Consider the following 20,276-nt stretch of genomic DNA (forward strand, 5'->3'; position numbering starts at 1 on the left):
TACCATCTACAAAGCATAAGTCAGAAGTGTGATGGGATACTCCCAACTTGCCTGGAAGAGTACAACTCCAAAAACACTCAAGAAGCTTGACACCATCAGGACAAAGCAGTCTGCTTGATTAACACCGCAATCACAAAGATCTACTCCCTCCACTGCTGACACTTAGCACCAGCATTATGTAGCATCGACAAGATGAACCTCAAAAATTCACAAAGGCTCCTTAAACAGCATCTTCCAAATCAATGACCCTTCCTTTAAGAAGGAAAAAGCAGTAGTTATAAGGGAATGCTACCACCTGCAAGTTTCCCTCCAAGCCACTCATGATCCTGACTTGGAATTTTGAACTGCAGCAGTTCAATAAGGCAGCTCATGACCACCTTCTCAAAGGCAACTAGAGTGGCCCATTTTAATCAGATCAGGGAGTTATGGTGCATCTGTCAGGGAGCTGCACAGAATTCAATTAGGAGCCCAGTTTTTCATTAGTTGGGGCTGTCTCTCTCCAAATCAGTTGGGGAGGTGGGCCACAGTCAGTCTAGGGGTCTATCCATGAAAAATCAAGGGGATTGGGGGGTGGATTATTGGTGATACACTGGTATGGTACGGTGCTGGTGATCTCAGATCCAAGGATTAAAAACAGCATGCTGAGTTGCAGAGGGAACAATAGTTGTGAAGTGGGGCAACTCAACACATAAAGTTTGGTGATGATGCAGCCTGGGAGGGGCAATGGTTCACCAATGGTCACCACCACCTTGGCTTCAATAGGGTACACTGCATGACTATCACTATAGGGTAAAGTAGTTAGATAAGCAGGCAAATGAATGGGTTGAGTGGGAATATGGGCAAAATCAAGGCCAATGGGGTTGACAGGAAGGCTAAGGAAGAAAGGAATGTGAAGGTTTCGGAGAGTAATCTAGTCTGAGAGGCTGAGCTTGTGACTCACTCTGTGAAGCAAGACCTGTGTTGCCTTCCATCCTCATCCAAATTCCAAAAGCATAATGGGAATGAAAATGGCTGCTGCACATGCAGAATAGGCAGAGCGAGTTTTTCTTTTCTCTGATGAAGGGGTGTCCATTTTTGTGCAGTGCAATGCCCTTCAAATGAAACAGATTTCTGCATAGTGCATGTCTTTTATTATCGCAAAATGCAATGTGGACTTTACCCATTGGACTGCTGTGTTGACTAAAAATCACAGCCCAAATTGCTTGACCAGGTCATTCTAGGTTACAAATTAATCTTACTAATAGCTGAGAGACAAAACAATGTCTTGCAGCTGGAATCCCAGGAATTACTAACAGTGGCAAGTATTCCCACTGCTAGTGAGTACACAATTGCACAATTGTGTCATTGTGACACAGTACATGCAAAATAATGTAAGCTGCAGGCATTTGTGTAAGATAACTTGCTAGAGCTCACGGTGAGCTCATGGGTACCCAATGAACACTTTTCATGAAACTCCCTAAATTTGACATTTAGCCAAATTTTGGTAAAAGTCAGCCCAATGTATTTACTCTTCAAAGGAAGATGAGAGAGAAACAACGGTGGGGAAAATATTAGTTTTTAAAAATTGTAAATATCACAAGTAAGGTCTGCTTGTTCTCTGCTCTGTGGCATCTGAATTATTTATTTTAATGTGTACAAAGAGATAACATGATTGCACATTGTATAAACTACTATGAAACAATAATACACATTTTGCAAACGTGGAATTATAATCTTTCTGCTCAACACAATTTTTAACACTATTTTGTAGATTCTGAACTTTTGAAAAATATAACAACTTACTATCAGTATCAGTTAACAAAATGCAACTAATAACATTTGATAATGAGTTTAATCTCACTTTGAAACTTTCAGGTTCAGATACAGGACTAAGAACTGTTGAAATAACAAGGGTGAGTGCAATCTATTATATACTATTTAAATACGTAGGCAATGATCCATTGTCGTCAGAAACGTCAGAGATAAAATTACCAGAGGAGAGATTAGTAAGCGTGATCAGAGCTCACAACTCTGAATCGAATTGATCAGAGCTCAGTCTCGAACAAACGGCTCTGCCAACCATCCAACCCAACGGAGCACCCATGTGATCTCCAATATCAGGGTTCTTAGAGACAAAGAGCTCTGCCAACCATCCAACCCAAACTTTGGGTCCGCTAAGTGGATGACACCTTTGTCATCACTAAACAAAACCAATTAGAGAAAATCTTCAAGACCATCAGTGATACCCTTACTAGCATAAAATTCACTAAAGAGGAGGAAAACAACAACAAACTACCATTCCTAGATGCCACAGTAGAGCGATCAGCCAATGGGGACCCCAAACCAGTGTCTACAGGAAAACAACACATACAGACCAAATATTGAACTACAGAAGCAATCATCCCAACATCTGCAAACAAAGCTGCATTAGAACATTACTTCAATGAGCAACCACACACTGCAACACAGAGGAACTACGAAGAGCAGAGGAAAATCTCCTATACTGTGTATTCAAAAAGAACGGGTACCCAATGAACGTAGTCTGCCGATTTCTCAGCAACAAACCCAAACAAGCAGACAAAACATGCCCAGAAACCCCAGCTACTCTCCCAACATCAAAGACATCTTGGAAATGGCTGCCAGACTACCCAGACCTGTTGGCAGCATGGTAGCCCACAAACCCACTAACACACTAAAACAGCAGCTAATGAGCTTGAAAGACCCTATACAGAGAACAAGCAAAACTGATGTTCTTTACAAAATACTTTGCAAGAACTGTAGCAAACTCTACATTGGACAAACAGGCAGAAAGCTAGCCACCAGGATATATGAACATGACACGCTCTCACTCGTATCCTTAGGGATAACACATCCATCCTAGAACAAACCAAATAGAGACATGCATGATAATTCCTAGAAGCATAGCATTCCAACCAGAACTCTATCAACAAACATATTGACTTGGATCCCACTTACCATTGTCTGAGAAAAAGACCAGGAAATGATACCACCATAGGAAATGATGAACCACAGGAAATGACATCACCAACCCAAGGAAACCTAAACACATAAATAGAAAGTGGGCTACACCAGCAGTGCTTCATCTGGAGGCTTACTGAAGATTTTACCTAGTATGATGATGAAACATCTGAAAATAAACCTTCCAGCTCAGCGAGCAAACCTACATCCAGAAGAGCTCACAACAAACAGTACTAGGGTGAGGGATAGGAGAAATTGTAGGAGAAGTAAGAATGAGAGCAGTGGAGATTCATGAGATGATAGTTCCCCAGAAATTATCTGCCTTTTATGATACTTACATCTAAAAATTTGCTGGACTCACTTGCACATTAATATCCTCACTCCAGCAAAAATTGAATCTTCAATCTTAGCACTGAGCCTTATTTATCTTTCAGCCACCACCATTTTCTTATTTGGTACTTCTATATCTGAAATTTATCTTTTATACTTTCTTTACAGATGCTCACCTGTTGTGCCCTATCAGCATTGTTTATTTACTGTCGCACTTTAATTTGTGACTTTTTTTTCTAGCCTTTGGAATTCAGTGAGCAAATGAACATCCTACATTTCAACTTTGGAGCCTGTTGTTTTTGTAGGCTGTCACTGGTACTGTGAATTTAGGGATAGCCATAGTTGATAAAAAGAAATGATAAAGAGAAAAGGCAGAGAGCAGATGCAAGAAGGGTACATACTGGTTCTTTATGCGGTCACATTAGAGGACTTATTTTGCAGCTTTTAGTTTACATTTTTTGCCAAAAATTTACAACTCAATAATGTGACTCTAACTGAAAATCAAGTTACTCTTTATTTACACGTGGAGAGTTATTGACACTGATCCAGCTCGAGTGAACAGGATGTCTGACATTACTGTTATTATCTGACAGCCAAGGCTCCCTGATTGGACCAGGTTAACAGCCCCAATCAAGGAACCCGTATTCTATGAAGTCCATCTTGCTGACCTTGTTATAACAAATACAAAACTCAACACTTTTGTTGTCATTGCTTATAATGAAATCCAGTGGACCTTGCAGCTGAGACCTATTATTTTTATTTATTCTATATTAATTATTAAACAGAAGTTATGCTTTGAACCTAACACTGTTTTCACAGAGGAAGCTAATGCTGATGTGACTCCCAAGTTTCAAAAATCATGAATCATTTTCTGAAGCAAAACTCATCGCCTGGAGGGAAGTAAAATTGTCATCAGTGAAATGATGCAAATGATAAGTATAGTTAGTAAGTTTGCAGATGATGCCAAAATTAGAGATGTAGTGGACAGCGAAGAAGGTTATATCAGATTATAACGGGATCTTGATCAGATGGGAAATTGGGCCAAGGAGTGGTAGATGGAGTTTAATTTAGATAAATGTGAGGTGCCGCATTTTAGAAAGGCAAATCAAGGCAGGAGTTTTACACTTAATGGAAAGGTCCTGGGGAATGTTGCTAAACAAAGAGACATTGGAGTGCAGGTTCATAGTTCTTTGAAAGTAGAATTGCAGGTAGATAGGATAGTGACGAAGGTGTTTGGCATGTTTATTCGGTCAGAGCACTGAGTTTAAAGGTCATGTTGCAGCTGTATAGGACACTTATTTGGCCACTTTGAGAATACTGTGTGCAATTCTGGTCTCCCTCCTATCATAAGGATGTTGTGAAGCTTGAAAAGGTTCAGAAAAGATTCACAAGGATGTTGCCAGGGTTAGAGGAATTGAGCTATAGGGAGAGACTGAATAGGCTGGGGCAATTTTCCTTGGAGTATCGGAGGCTGAGGAGTGACCTTAGAAAGGTTTATAAAATCATGAGGGACATGAATAGAATGAGCCGCCAGAGGAAGTGGTGGAGGCTGGTACAATTACAATATTTAAAAGAAATCTGGATGGGTATATGAATAGAAATGAGTTCAGAGGCATATGGGCCAAATGCTGGCAAAGGGACTAGATTAATTTAGGATATCTGGTTGGCTTGCACAAGTTGGACTGAAGGGTCTTTTTACATGCTATACACTCCTCAGACTCTATTTATCGAATCACATATTTTTGCTGTGTTTAATGTCATGCAGACAGACTCAGCTTAGAATTTGCTAACAGAGCTTACTCTGTGTGAAACAGCTCATACCTTAAATTAGACCCAATTGCTCACAGAGAGTAACTTTAAGTACTGTGTATGTTTGGTTAAATTTACCTAGGTTCCAATGCATCTTGGAAGATAGGTACAGGGTGATTTGTTTTCCAGTTCAAACTATCTTTTACTGAATTATTCACAGGATTATTTACCTTTATCACAGGGACCAAGTGATCCATTGGGAATTAGCATTGCAGGAGGAAAAGGGAGTCCTCTAGGTGATGTGTCTATCTTCATTGCCATGATTCAAGCCAGTGGAGTGGCAGCACGCACACAAAAGCTAAAGGTGGGTCAACAAGATGGCATTTGTCTTTTTTGCAAATCTGCAGCAGTTAATGCAATGCATCATTCATTTCTGATGCTGGGTATTTTGCTACAGAATGCTACATTATAAAAACCTTGCTGTCATTGTGGAACACCAACTGATTCTGGAAGCAAAACAGCTACTTTTAATACATTTAAAAATTGATTCAATTTTTGTTTGTTAAACTTTCAATTATAATGTTACTTTCTTAATAATTAGTGTGTTGTTCAAACACTTCTGTCATTCCTATTTATGAGAATAAGCTAGTATGAAGAGACAAGCTTTGCCATCCCAGAAATCTAGCTTCTTCCAACATGCAATTGACTTATTTGACTGATGAAGGTTTCTTCAACTTCTTTCACTTCTTTAAGCTGGTTAATTTACCACGTTCAAACTTATGCAACGTTTAATTTTTTTATTTTAGTGTAACGGCAACATATAGAGAAGAGCTAAGTATGCTCACTTTCAAGGAAAGTGGGCAATTCCCAGCATGACCTTTTTTAGTTTCACTCTGATTTCTCCACTTTAAACATAATTAAGACTGCTAATTACTTTTACTCATGTAGCTTTTACCTGAATTCCCCATCAGCGTATCATATATAGATATCGCAACCATGTGCTTGCTGTTGTCAACTCAGAATTTTCTTTAAAAACTTTAATCTATCTAGAATTAGCTGTTGTTTTCAGCATGTCTATTCCATTGATGATGTTGTTGTAAATGTTACCCATCTCCTGATCTCTCTTCTTAAATATTTAAATGAATAATTTGGTATTGCTTCGGGTATCTTCAAACTCCGATACTGAACAATAACATGCATTTGTGAACAAGTTATAATCTCCTGTCAAAGCTGTGTTTCATTTTGTAATTTCCTTACATCTTTCTGTCCATGTATTAATCAATGGCTCATTCTTTGTTTATTTCCGTTAATAAAATTATTCTTCTCTTCCATTCTTACTCTCTTTACATAAGTGACTTCCCACATTTTTTATTTATCACTCTTTGCCGACTACTCCACTAGTTTTCATGAATCCCTTTAAGTTTCAGGCAAACTCCATCTGTTACTTAGAGCGTAATGTGCTAGTTGATTACAATGTTATCAATATCGATGAGGCTAGATCTGTGAGTGTCACAAAGGAACAAGCATTAAGAACTGATGCAGGACATAGTTAAGCCATGCAAATAATTAACTTGGGATATGGACATCAACAGACCACAGGTGGCGTCCTTGACCTGGCACTGAATTACGTCATAAAAGCCAATTATTTGCAATAAAAACATTTCATCCAGCAAACGTTAGTGTAGGTTTATTTTTCAGTAGTGAATATGAGCACTTGGCCATAATTAATTTTATTTTATTTCAACCCAAAGTTAAGCCAATTGAGCATTTTGTTTGCTCATTCTTTAGTTTCATATTTTGTTTCAAATTAGTCTGGCAGCAGGTTTCTAAAAAGAAGTCATTCTTCATATAATTAACATTGGAAGTTAAACTAAATTTTTGTTTTTCATTGTATCTTTCTCCACCTTAACCATCTGCACCATCTCTAATGTCTCTAAGTCTTAAAGGCAACTGACATCTATACTCCTCAAAATATTACCCTAAAAATGTTGCAGCAAAGTGCTAAAGGTTGATTTTGCATTTAGTTTCTCTTCTTTCCTGTGCACAAGTAACTGACCACAGTTCAGTGGCTCTGCAAGGCTGAAAAAGCAAATTTTGTCACCACTTTAAACAGGAATTTAACTTGCAAGTTAAATTAGCAAACCAAATAAGAAATCCTAATACATTTTAAAACCATGGCCAATACGCAGAGTAGCAAAATCTATTGGGACTCTATTGAAGTCCTGACATGTGCATGTGTTGTAATTTCCCAGAAAATTTGAACTTCCAGCAGGCTGACAGCACAAATGTCTCCAACACTGAATTCTATTTTGGAGACATAGGCCAGAAATATGAGACTTACTTGGATACTTACGTAGAAAATGATACACTGATGAATAAATAGATTGACTCAGAAATTAGCAACCTAACTGAACTAAGCAGCACAACCAACCAATTACACCCCTTCCCCAACACCCCTTCCCCCCCCAACAATAATCCTCTCCTGACCCATCACTCCTATAAAGAAATTATCCACCCCATCCAAATATTCCACACCTGACTGCCTAGCTCACTCAACCTGATTCTAACCATCTGCTCACTCCAGCTGATTACCCTGCCACCCTCACTGCCCATTCAACCATAATACCTGCCAGCTTGTTCACCCACTTTCTTACTCACTCCCTCACTCATCGTTCCACCCACCCATTTATTTCTAAAAAACAAAATCTGAAAACAATCGCTATTGCTATGTAAAAGAGGGCTTGTCCAATCCTCCCTTTGATTCTCTTGTACCCACTGGACTTGCATTGGAGAGGCTACACAGGCCCATTTCTTCTTTATCCAGTTTCAAAAGGCAGTTCTGTTTGGGACAGTGATAAAGTCTTGGGCATCTTCATACTGAAATATGAAATGAGAATATGCATTTATAAACAAATTATTATCTCCTATCAAAGTTATGTTGCATTCTGTAGCTTCTTTAAGTCTTTCTGTCCATTCTTTAATCAACAGCTCATCAATGGGCAGTGACAATGCGCACAATGTTGCCACTAACTGGAAGATCTGGGCCCATATTTTCCATTACTTTACGCAGATAGCATTTTATCATTTTGAGCTAAATACAAAAAAATGGCTCATAAGACCATAAGACATAGGAGTGGAAGTAAGACCATTCGGCCCATCGAGTCCACTCTGCCATTCAATCATGGCTGATGGGCATTTCAACTCCACTTACCAGCATTCTCCCCGTAGCCCTTAATTCCTTGTGACAGCAAGAATTTATCAATATCTGCATTGAAGACATTTAGCGTCCCAGCCTCCACTGCACTCTGCGCAATGAATTCCGCAGGCCCACCACTCTCTGGCTGAAGAAATGTCTCCGCATTTCTGTTCTGAATTGACCCCCACTAATTCTAAGGTTGTGTCCATGGGTCCTAGTCTCCTCGCCTAACGGAAACAATTTCCTAGCATCCACCCTTTCCAAGCCATGTATTATCTTGTAAGTTTCTATTAAATCTCCCCTTAATCTTCTAAACTCCAATGAATACAATCCCAGGATCCTCAGTCGTTCCTCGTATGTTAGACCAACCATTCCAGGGATCATCCGTATGAATCTCCGCTGGACACGCTCTAGTGACAGTATGTCCTGCCTGAGGTGTGGGGACCAAAACTGGACTCAGTACTCCAAATGGGGCCTAACCAGAGCTTTATAAAGTCTCAGCAGCACAACAGTGCTTTTATATTCCAACCCTCTTGAGATAAATGACAACATTGCATTCGCTTTCTTAATCACGGACTCAACCTGCATGTTTACCTTTAGATAATTCTCGACTAGCACTCCCAGATCCCTTTGTACTTTAGCTTTACAAATTTTCTCACCGTTTAGAAAGTAGTCTATGCTTTTGTTCTTTTTTCTAAAGTGCAAGACCTCGCATTTGCTCACGTTGAATTCCATCAGCCATTTCTTGGACCACTCTCCCAAACTGTCTCGATCCTTCTGCAGCCTCCCCACTTCCTCAGTACTACCTGCTTGTCCACCTAACTTCGTATCATTGGCAAACTTTGCTAGAATGCCCCCAGTCCCTTCGTCAAGATCATTAATATATAATGTGAACAGCTGCGGCCCCAACACTGAACCCTGCGGGACACCGCTTGTCACCGGCTGCCATTCTGAAAAAGAACCTTTTATCCCAACTCTCTGCCTTCTGTCAGACAGCCAATCCTCAATCCATACCAGTAGCCCACCTCGAACACCATGGGCTCTCACCTTGCTCAGCAGCTTCCCGTGTGGCACCTTATCAAAGGCCTTTTGGAAGTCCAGATAGACCACATCCACCGGGATTCCTTGGTCTAACCTACTTGTCACCTCTTCAAGGAAATCCAACAGGTTTGTCAGACACGACTTCCCCTTACTAAATCCATGTTGACTTGTTCTAATCAGACTCTGCTCTTCCAAGAATTTAGAAACCTCATCCTTAATGATGGATTCTAGAATTTTACCAACAACCGAGGTTAGGCTAATTGGCCTATAATTTTCCATCTTTTGTCTTGATCCTTTCTTGAACAAGGGGGTTACAACAGCAATCTTCCAATTATCTGGGACTTTCCCTGACTCCAGTGACTTTTGAAAGATCTCAACCAATGCCTCCGCTGTTTCCTCAGCCACCTCTCTCAGAACTCTAGGATGTATCCCATCGGGGCCAGGAGATTTATCAATTTTAAGACCTTTTAGCTTTTCTAGCACTTTCATGGCAACAATTTGTAAAACAAATCTCCTTGGCAGCCTCAAATCTCAGATTTTGCAATCTTGCCAGTTATCAGTCATGCACCTGGTGGTGACAGAACCTCTCATAGTAGAGGATGAAAATCTGTCAATAAATATTCTGTGCATAGATATTTTATGCAATGGTATACACAGTTTCTGGCACACTTCCAGCATAGCTATTATGGTCAAATTGAAGCAAAATGAGGAAATGCGTGACTAATGTACAGAGTGACCTCGATTATCCGAAGGACACGGGTGGGGAGTATTTTGTTCGGTTAATCGAATCCGGTTAACATAGTTAGCCAAGCATCGGGACCTTGCAATCTTGTTCGGATAATGCAAAATTCGGTTAATCAAATGCCGAATAATCAAGGTTCCCCTATATTGGCTATGTTCCTCAGCACTGTTTCCTCTGGAATGGTCAACTTCACAGTCATACAAAAAGACAAGACCAGAATGCAAAAGTAAAGAGGAAGTGGTGGTGAAGAACTACAGGTAGACATAGAACAAAGAACGATACAGTGCAGAACAGGTCCTTTGGCTCTCGATGTTGCACCGACCTGTGAACTATTCTTAGCTCGTTCCCTACGCTATCTCATAATCATCCATGTGCTTATCCAAGGATTGTTTAAATTTCCCTAATGTGGCTGAGTTCAAAATCAAGAGTTCAAAACTACTAAATGCTTTTTGGAAAAGGTAGCTAATTATTCCCCTAGTTGGAGCAAATTTTTAAAATTATACTCCTGTACAATGTTGAAGATATTTCAGCAATGTGGTTTGCTACGTCCATCATGTGATTCAGCAGACTAATACCTACTGTTCTCAAAATATGCTGTTATGTCCAGTTAAAATGATAAATAATGGAGATTTGATATCATACCAAAACATGGGATGAAAAGTGGTATCTGTTAATACAGTGAAAGTTGGAATACCTCAGAATTTATTTGACAACCAGCTAGTTTACTGGTCCAGTTGCATTCCCCATCATGGCATTGCATTAAGATGGGATTTGGTATATGATAAACAGATCAAGACGCCAGCTGCAGTATAAGAGGCCTCCATCTGTTTTTCTTAAGTTGCAGCACCAGATAACCTGAGGACCAAATATCCTGGGGGATGGCAATATCCTAAAAAAATTACAGTACCAATTATTTCCTTATCCTTTTTGAATTTCACCCAGAACCTTTTGCAAAATGCTAGCAAAAACCCCAATGGCAGGCTTTCAGTCTTAATTGGCTGATGAGCAGAAAAATCGGGCATAATGCCAGGAGTGCCCCATTTTGCATCATTAGAATGTTAGGCTGGGCTGTACCTTTTACAGACATTGTCCAAGTATACTCCAGAAAGGTAATGCCTTGGAAATCGCAAGTCAGTGTAGCTGGAGCAAGATCCTGACCCATCAGGCTTCTGTCACTCATATCCTTCTGATTGATTGCTCATATGGTTCTGCTGTGTAACATTTCTTAAATACGCAAAAACAAATAAGAGGTGCGTATTTAAGAAATGTTACACAGCAGATATTTGGCTGTTAAGACAGACGTTGTACAGTTATAGAGCGTGCTGTATATTACTGTTGTGGCCTCTTGCTAATGTGATCACTGCCAATTTTGATGTAAAGTGCTTTTGATGAACTTCTTCGCACTTACTGTGACTTTTAATGGATTAAAACAAATCATTAAATTTGAGTGGTGATGGAATCTTATCTTCAGAGCAGTTTGTCTTAAATTAATTTTAGAAACAAGGTTTTCCATTGCAGACTTCTGAAATACACAGCCTTAGTTTCTGGCAGTATAGTTTGGGAAATTATTGTCATTATATATGCTCAAGACTGGAAGACATTGTATCACATGCTTAATTCAGAAAGAGCTTCCTTTTAATGTAGATAAACAATTACAATAAAACTTGTTAACAAATAGGTGTTTTATCCAATTTAGAATGTGCAAAATGCTGTTTTCCTGTTCTGAAAGTGTTAATTTCCCACTTGAAATTAATTTCACTTGCAATTAATTAGCTTTTTTAATATTAGGTTGGGGATCGGATTGTCAGCATTAATGGCCAACCCTTGGACGGACTGTCTCATGCGGAAGCAGTTAATCTGTTGAAGAATGCCTACGGAAGCATTATCCTTCAGGTACTGAGATAATGGCACTAGCAGCTGCATCCAGCAGATAACTCATTCAAAAGCTGTTGAGTACTGCTGGCAAACATTACCACGTCAAAGAGGGGATAAGAATTCCAGTTTGTGTGAATCTCTCAGGATTTGGCAATTTTTAGATCTGTTGGTATCTAGATGTTTCAGTGCCACCCACATCACAGTCCTAATGATCATGTGCACACTTGTATGAATTCTAACAAGTGTAACTATGACATTTGAACAATAATGCCTTTTGGCCCCAAGATGCGTTTTTCTTGCTCTTCAATGATGTCTTGTATTTTTTTATATCAAAAAGTCAATAGTAATAGCAGCTGAGCTTCTCCTTTGATGATTTAAATGCAAACACAGCAAAAATAATGTAGCGGGCTGCGTTTTTTTAACGTATATGGTGTGTCTCATAATAATAGACTAGAAATGAAATCGCTTTAAAAATCCATTATTGATCAAACATCCTATTATTTGTTTGATAAAGCTTTGCAAGTAACAACTGTATTTGAAAATAATAGAAAACCTTGGTTTGAGCTTGATTAGTTGTAATGATATTTTCAATAAAACCTTCATAGAACAGCAATGCAACAAATAGCAAAGCAAGCATATGCTGTGTTCAATTTAGTAACTTATGTAAGTTAACAGTCTGTTCCATTAGATAATTTTCTGGTCATTGTATAGAATTTTATAGTAGAAGCAATGGCAAGCACAATGATTGGAGACCCAGCAAACAGACACAAATTAAATTGCCACTTAAGTAAGTGGTTTAATGTATGCATGCTCTCAGTGAAATCTATGCCAAATATATTGAGACTATGAAAAGTGCAAAGATACTTATTCAATGGCAGTCAAAACTAGAATTTCTCACTGATAAAATTCCTGCTCCACCCACATTTTGCATTTCCTTAATGAAGCCCCTGTTTTTATTGCTTCTATAATTTCTGCAGACCTTCCAGATTTCATCCAAGCTGAATATTCTTGAGAAATCTTGACAATGGGCAAAAAAAAACTGTCCCCATTTAAAGCAAGAAGACCCTGAGATGGGAATTCCATCCACTGGCCGTTTGACACCATTATGTTCCTTATGAAACACTTGACATTGATTATCCCTGAGCTCACTGAAATTTAGTGGTGGCTCAGGTATTTAATGCACACATTTCCTATGATTTCCAAAGGATGCCTGGCCAATCTGGCCCAGGCTACCATTCTCCTGTTCGCAACTTCCATTCCAACCCACTCAATTGCCTTCAGGGTCCAGCGGAGTAATCCGGCTCAGCCAATGGAATTACGTGCCCTCCCGCTGACCAAGCATCCATTGACTCACTGTCATTGACTTAAACTCACCCACTCCAGATAAACCTTCCATTCAACTATATCACTCACACTTTTAACCTCCTACCCACCTCCTGCCAACTCATCCACCCACCCACCTTCCTACCTCCTATTGACTCACTCACCCCCACCCTCCTAACTTCCCGACAACTCTCCATTCACCTACTCATCCATCCATCCTCCCTGCTACTGATCAGCCTTTCACTGACTTTTTCACCCACTCACGGACCCCCTCCCTCACTCGCTTACACATAAACTCACCTGTTCTCTTGCCCATCCATTCACTCTCCCACTCAGCCACTCACTCCTCTTCCCACCAACCTAATAAATTAATTTACTCAACTAGCCACTCACTCACTAAACCAGTCAACCAAACACCCACCCACCTATTCACTCAGACAGTCTTTACTGGCATTAAACTCATCCAACATTTGGATAACTGTAAGTAGTGTTCTCACATGTGTATAATCATAAATATACAAAACACTTTTCCTGTCTTATGCTCGAAACGTCGAATTCTCTATTCCTGAGATGCTGCCTAACCTGCTGTGCTTTGACCAGCAACACATTTGCAGCTGCAGACTGGTGTGCCATCCTCGTACTACTAGTATGATTATTGAAGAATAATACCCTTAACATTGCTTGTTAAGGAAGTGAGAGTAATAGGATAAAGTTACATTTTTCACATTAGTAAAACTCATGGGGCAGAGGAGCCCACTGATGTCAGCACATTAGTATAAGGTTAAATGAACAAAGCTGCAGAGCACCCTGTACAATGTTTCTACAGGTCTTTAGAGCAAAGCTACAGTCATATGTTTTACATGACTTTAATCAGGAGTGTTTGTGCAGCATTTAAAATTTTCTACAATTGTTCTGAAGTGTATGTGTTTCGTAGATAATCCACAGTAGCTTGTCATTAGTTAACAACACATATTTGTTATCAGCATTCTAGCCATATCCAAACCAGAAGGTCAGATAATGCATTTATTCATGCAAATGACGAGAATGTAGGTTGATTATCTGTCTCTCTTCAATAGGATGTTAAAAGAATTTTTAAATGCTGTGTTAACTAAAGATTAGGGTCTCAAGGGAGCAATTACCACCTTCTAAACCCAGTGTCTGCAGGCTTGCTTGCTTATTGCATGATTTAATCTGTTTGTATAGCAGGTGTAGTATTGAGATAAGGAAAGGCTGAGGGTGTTTGTCGACTGTGTTGTGTACAAACCACACAGATCTGCTAAAGCAACCTCTTTGCCCATTGAAAAACATTTTTACCCTTTACACACTAATTCTATATTGTCTCTTATTGTCAGTCTCTTGGGGATCATATTTCTGAAATCAAAAATAAACAAATAAAAATCATTCTAGGTTAATCCTGACAATGTTAATTGCATTTACTCAATCATTTATTTACTGGTGTTAATATTTGATTTCCAAATTTTGTTTGTGTAAGTTGTATTTTTTAAAACTTAACAGGATATTTTACATGTATCATGTGGGGAAAAGAACTACTGTTAAACAACCAAAACTCTTTTTTTCAATACTTGACATAAATTCTGGTCCCAACTCAGTTGTCTTGGTCTCTCGTTGAATTTGGACTAGACTGGTAAAACATAGAACATTATAGCGCAGTCCAGACCCTTCAGCCCTTGATGTTGTACTGACCTGTGGAACCACCCTGAAGCCTATCTAACCTACCCTATTCCATTTTCATCCATATGTTTATCCAATGACCACTTAAATGCTCTTAAAGTTGACGAGTCTACTACTGTTGCAGACAGAGAGTTCCACACCTCTACTACTCTCTGAGTAAAAAAAACTACCTCTGACACCTGTCCTATATTTATTGTCCTCAATTTAAAGCTATGTACCCTCATGCTAGACATTATCATCTGAGGAAAAAGGCTCTCACTGTCCACATGATCTAAACCTCGGATTAACTTATGTCTCAATTAAGTCACCTCTCAACCTTCTCTCTAACAAAAACAGGCTCATGTCCCTCAGCCTTTCCTCATAGGACCTTTCCACCATACCAGGCAACATCCTAGTAAATGTCCTCTGCACCATTTCCACAGTTTCCACATCCTTCCTATAATCCGGATGCCAGAACTGTATGCAGTACTCCAAGTGCAGCCACATCAGAGTTTTGTACAGCTGCAGCATGACCTCATGGCTCCAAAACTCAATCCCATAACCAATAAGAGCTAATACACCACATGCCTTCTTAACAACCCTATCAACCTGAGTGGCAACTTTCAGGGATCTGTGTACATGGACACCAAGATCTCTCTGCTCATCTACACTGCTAAGAATCTTACCATTAGCCCAGTACTCTTTATTCCTGATGCATCTTGTAAAGTCAATCACCTCACACTTTTGTGCATTAAACTCCATTTGCCACCTCTCAGCCAGCTCTGCAGCTTATCTATGTCCCTCTGTAACTTGCAACATCCTTCAGCACTATCCACAACTCCATCTGAAGATCTTGAACCTCAGGCGAGGTCTCTCGGTTCTGCGTTCGGTCAAATAATCAACAGGAATGTGGTCTGTTTCATCAAGATTTCAGTTTATTACGACACTGGGCACAAGTTTGTCCAGCAACACAGAGGTTAAAAGCTTCTGTGTAAGTTGGAGAAACTGCACAATTTCATTTAGAACAAAGGCAATTTTTATGTTTCTTAAGAAATAGTATAATCTTAATTACAGAATAAATTCAATAAAATGTTTAAAAAATGACATAATGGACAGTAGGTTAACCCAATGATATCTTCTGGAAAACAAAGTTGTTTACTACACATTTATCTCTTTGCACTTGCATTTCAAGGTTAACTGGGATGGTTAGTAATGTCATATTAGCTTAATTAATTCCATACTGTGAAGGGTCCATTGTCTGTTTTATCTTTTGATTCAGTTAGCTCAGCAAGGCAGGAATGCAGCTTTTAGCAGGGTGAGAAGCCATTTTAAACATAGTGTTAATTTGCAAGCTGAAGCCATTTTGTTATATTGCTTTGCATTAAGGAGCCATTTTGTGGTTAATAAAGGCATGCATAAAAATGGTTAATCCTGACAACACTTAAATCCAGATTTTAGATCCTCACACCAACCTTAGTGCCATCTGCAAATTTACTAACCCATCCTCCTATGCCCTAATCTAGGTCATTTATAAAAATGATAAATGACAGTGGCCTCAAAACAAATCCTTGTAGTATAGCTCTAGTAACTGAACTCCATTTCTACCAACCATCACCCTCTGTCTTCTTTGGATGAGCAGAGGGATCTTGGTGTCCATGTACACAGATCTCTGAAAGTTGCCACCCAGGTAAATAGTGCTGTGAAGAAGGCATATGGCGTACTGGCTTTTATTGGTAGAGGAATTGAGTTCCGGAGTCCTGAGGTCATGTTGCAGTTGTATAAGACTCTGGTGCGGCCGCATCTGGAGTATTGTGTGCAGTTTTGGTCGCCATACTATAGGAAGGATGTGGAGGCATTGGAACGGGTGCAGAGGAGGTTTACCAGGATGTTGCCTGGTATGGTAGGAAGATCGTATGAGGTATCTTTGTTTACACTACAAATAATTTATTTAGAATTCCTACACTGTTGGACAGGCCATTTGGTCCAGTAAGTCCACACTGACCTCCAAAGAGTATCCCATCCTCACCATTCTACATTTCCCATGGCTGATCCACCCAGCCTATACATCCCAGGACACTGTGAGCAATTTAGCACAACCTGCTCATTTTTGGACAGTGATAAGAAACTGGAGTAACTTCACGCAGACATGAAGAGAATGTGTAAACTACACACGGGGAGCCTGAGGGTTGAATTGAACCCAGGTCCCTAGCGCCGTGAGGCAGCAGTGCTAACCACTGAGCTACTGTGCCATGTAAGAGTATAAGTGTGATATTGGTATTCATAGTACAGTGCCACTCTGAAACAGGTATCTATTTCTATGTAGTGCTTTTGTGTAGGATATCTTTCTTTAACTCTTGACCACATATCAAAATAAAATAGATACAACTGAATGATGGTGATCTCAATGTCAACCCCAGAGAATATGTTATTGTGTACACATGTAATTGTAGCAAAACTTGTATATAGTCTAGCTGTGCAAGCCTCTATGTTAGTGTGAAAAAGAGCTGCTCCCAGTAATTTTGGAGAGGGGAAGAAATTATGCAATACAAGGTGAATTTAATTAAATAATCTGCAAAAGTTATGATATGACAGGGCATTTGCTATTACACCAAATTCAGCTTTAGTACTGGCATTGTAACAGAAACCAGCAGTACTGTACTATGTCTCTAATCTCATCAAGCCCCACCATAAGAGATGAGTGCCTTATGCCACACTGGATTGACAGTGCTGGGACTGACAGGCAGTGTTTATATTTTTGGCTTCTGTGGATCTTCAGCTGACATTGGGGAAGATTACAAATGCAGCTTGAAAGTGGCAAATCTGTGCAAGATCACTGATAGACAGCTGCTTTGAAGTCATACTTAGAATTGTTGAATGCATGCATGTGCAAACTCATTATTATTACTGGGACTATGAAATTCGCATAACATAGAACTTCAATTATCTTTGCGCATTCCCAGTCCATTTCATGAATGCACAATCAGACTCAGATTTGAGGTTTGCAGACAAAAAGAATAGTCTGCATTTTAGTGGAGTGAGGAGGAAGAGAGATCCATTTCAGGATTGTTCCCCAAATTAGTCCTTCCTCAGGAGAAATATCTCTACAATGGGTAAGAGTATATGGTACAGGGAAGGAAATCCACAAGGTCCCAGCGATCCCCTTTGATTGATACAGGTTCCTGAATTTATCAACATTTATAATATTATTATATCTATGATTGCTATTTAACTGCCTCCACAGGAAGATCTTTATGTTTACCAAATCATGCTGGAGGCAAAACAAGCGCAATGACTATTAGTATAAGTTTGAGCAACATGAGTGAATGACTTTTTTAATCACATGTATTTTACAGTGAGAAAAACATTAAAAAAAAGTGAAAGGCTTTTCCACAGTTGCCAAGATATAAGGGGCAACATAAGGGGGCAATGAGGGTGCACAGTATGTTTGCTTCCATCATTCAGAGCACTGTATAAAAGTTGGCAAGTCATGTTGCAGCTGTATAAAATTTTAGTAAGCCTACATTTGGAAGATGGTGTCAATTCTGGTTACTACTCTACATGAAGGATGTGGAGGTTTTGGAGAGCGTGCAAAACAAGTTGCTAGGATGTTGCCTGGATTGGAATGTATTTAGCTATGTAGAGAATTTGGACTAGAACACCAGAGGCTGAGGGCAACCTGATAGAAGCAAATAAAATTTTGAGAGGCATGGATAGGGTCTGAGTCTTTTTTCCAGGGATGGGAATGTCAAATATTAGGGGGTGAAAGTTTTAAAGTAGAGGGGAACGCTTTAAATGAGATGTGCAAAGTAAATTTTTGATGCAGCAGCTGATGGGTGCCTAGAACGTGCTGCCAGGGAAGTGGTAGAAGCACATCGAATCACAAGATTTAAGAGGCAGATGCATGAATAGGCAGGGAGTAGAGGGATACGGACTTCGTGCAACAAATGGGATTAGTTTAGAATGGCGTTGTAGTTGGCACAGACGTGATGGACCGAATGGCCTATTCCTGTGCTATAATTTTCTGTGTTCTATGCTTATCTCTCTGCATCTTACTGAAGGAACACCTTGTTTTATCAGAAGTTGATAGGTTTTGTTTCATGGAAATTCTTAAAATGCACACTATAGATAGGTTTACCTGTCTTTGGTTTGCTGGACAACTGAAGACTATAAGACATGGAAAAATAAGTAGGTCATTCAGCCCTTAAGTCTGCTCCACCATTCAATAAGATCATGGCTGATATTAAACTCTCAAGTCTACTTTCCTGCCTTTTCCCCATATTCCTTGATGCCCTTACTGATTAAAGATCTCTCTATCTCAGCCTTGAGAACTGCTGAACAATCCAGCCTGTACAGGCCTCTGCAGTTTAAAAAAAATGCCATAGATTAACTACCCTCTGAAAGAAAAGAATGTCCTCTTTATATCTGTCCTCGTTTTGTGACCCCTTACTCTGAGATTATGCCCTCTGATGCTAGACTCTTACAGGAGGAGAATAAGCCTCTCTGCATCTACTCTGTTAAGCCCCTGAGAATTTTATATATTTCAATAAGGTTTCCTCTTATTGTTATAAACTTCAATGAATACAAGCCTAATCATTTCAACCTGTCCTCATGAGAAAATCCGTTGTTGCCTAGAATCAACTGAAACTTCACTGGACTACATCCAATTCCCAGTATATCTTCCCTTAGTTAATGGGACTAAAACTGTTCGCAGTATTCCACATGAGGTTTGATTTGTGCTTTGTATCGTTGGAGCAGAACTTTGTTCTTTTTTTATACTTCATTCCCTTTGAAATAAAGCCTAACTATCCACTCATCTCTCTATTAACCCCTGAACTTGGATGCTAGCTTTTTGTGATTGATTGTCAAGGACCCCCAAATTCTGCTGTACTGCATCTTTCTGTAGTCTTTCTCTGTTCTATTCTTCCTACCAAAGTGCATAACTTCACATTTTCCCACATTGTATTCCATCTATCAAGTTTTTGCCCACTCATTTACCCTCTCTATAACCTTCTGTAGACTCACATGTCTTTGCACCTATTTTTGTTTAATTGGCAAACTGGTAGTGATAGATTCATATCCGTCATCACATGTCCGTGTTGTAAATAATTGTGACCCCATTTCTGATACATGTGACACCCACTAGTTACATGTTGCCATCCTCGAAAATGCTTCCTTTATTCTAACTCTTTGATGTCTTTTAGTTAGGTAATCTTCTATCCTTGTTAAAGTACTATCACCAACATTGTGACCTCTTTATCTTACTGTATGGCATTTTGTGTTGTACCTTAGCAAACGCCTTTTGGAAATCCAAATATATTCCATTTATTGGGCCATCATTATATCAATTTTACCTGTTAGTTCCTCAAAGAATGCTGATAAATTTGTTAGACA

At 39.4% G+C, this 20,276-nt stretch overlaps 1 protein-coding gene across 2 annotated transcripts in view; it reads left to right on the top strand.

Moving 5' to 3' along the window:
* The window catches only part of patj (PATJ crumbs cell polarity complex component), a 384,258-nt gene that overhangs the window by 354,080 nt on the left and 9,902 nt on the right, over positions 1-20,276 (top strand). For both annotated transcript variants that reach the window (XM_060830432.1, XM_060830434.1), the window contains 3 exons: positions 1,855-1,892; positions 5,279-5,401; positions 11,805-11,909. In XM_060830432.1, the coding sequence (XP_060686415.1) occupies positions 1,855-1,892; positions 5,279-5,401; positions 11,805-11,909 (266 nt within the window). The remainder of the gene's footprint in view (positions 1-1,854; positions 1,893-5,278; positions 5,402-11,804; positions 11,910-20,276) is intronic.

The sequence above is a fragment of the Hemiscyllium ocellatum genome, chromosome 9, assembly GCF_020745735.1.
Source record: "Hemiscyllium ocellatum isolate sHemOce1 chromosome 9, sHemOce1.pat.X.cur, whole genome shotgun sequence".
NCBI lineage: Eukaryota > Metazoa > Chordata > Chondrichthyes > Orectolobiformes > Hemiscylliidae > Hemiscyllium > Hemiscyllium ocellatum.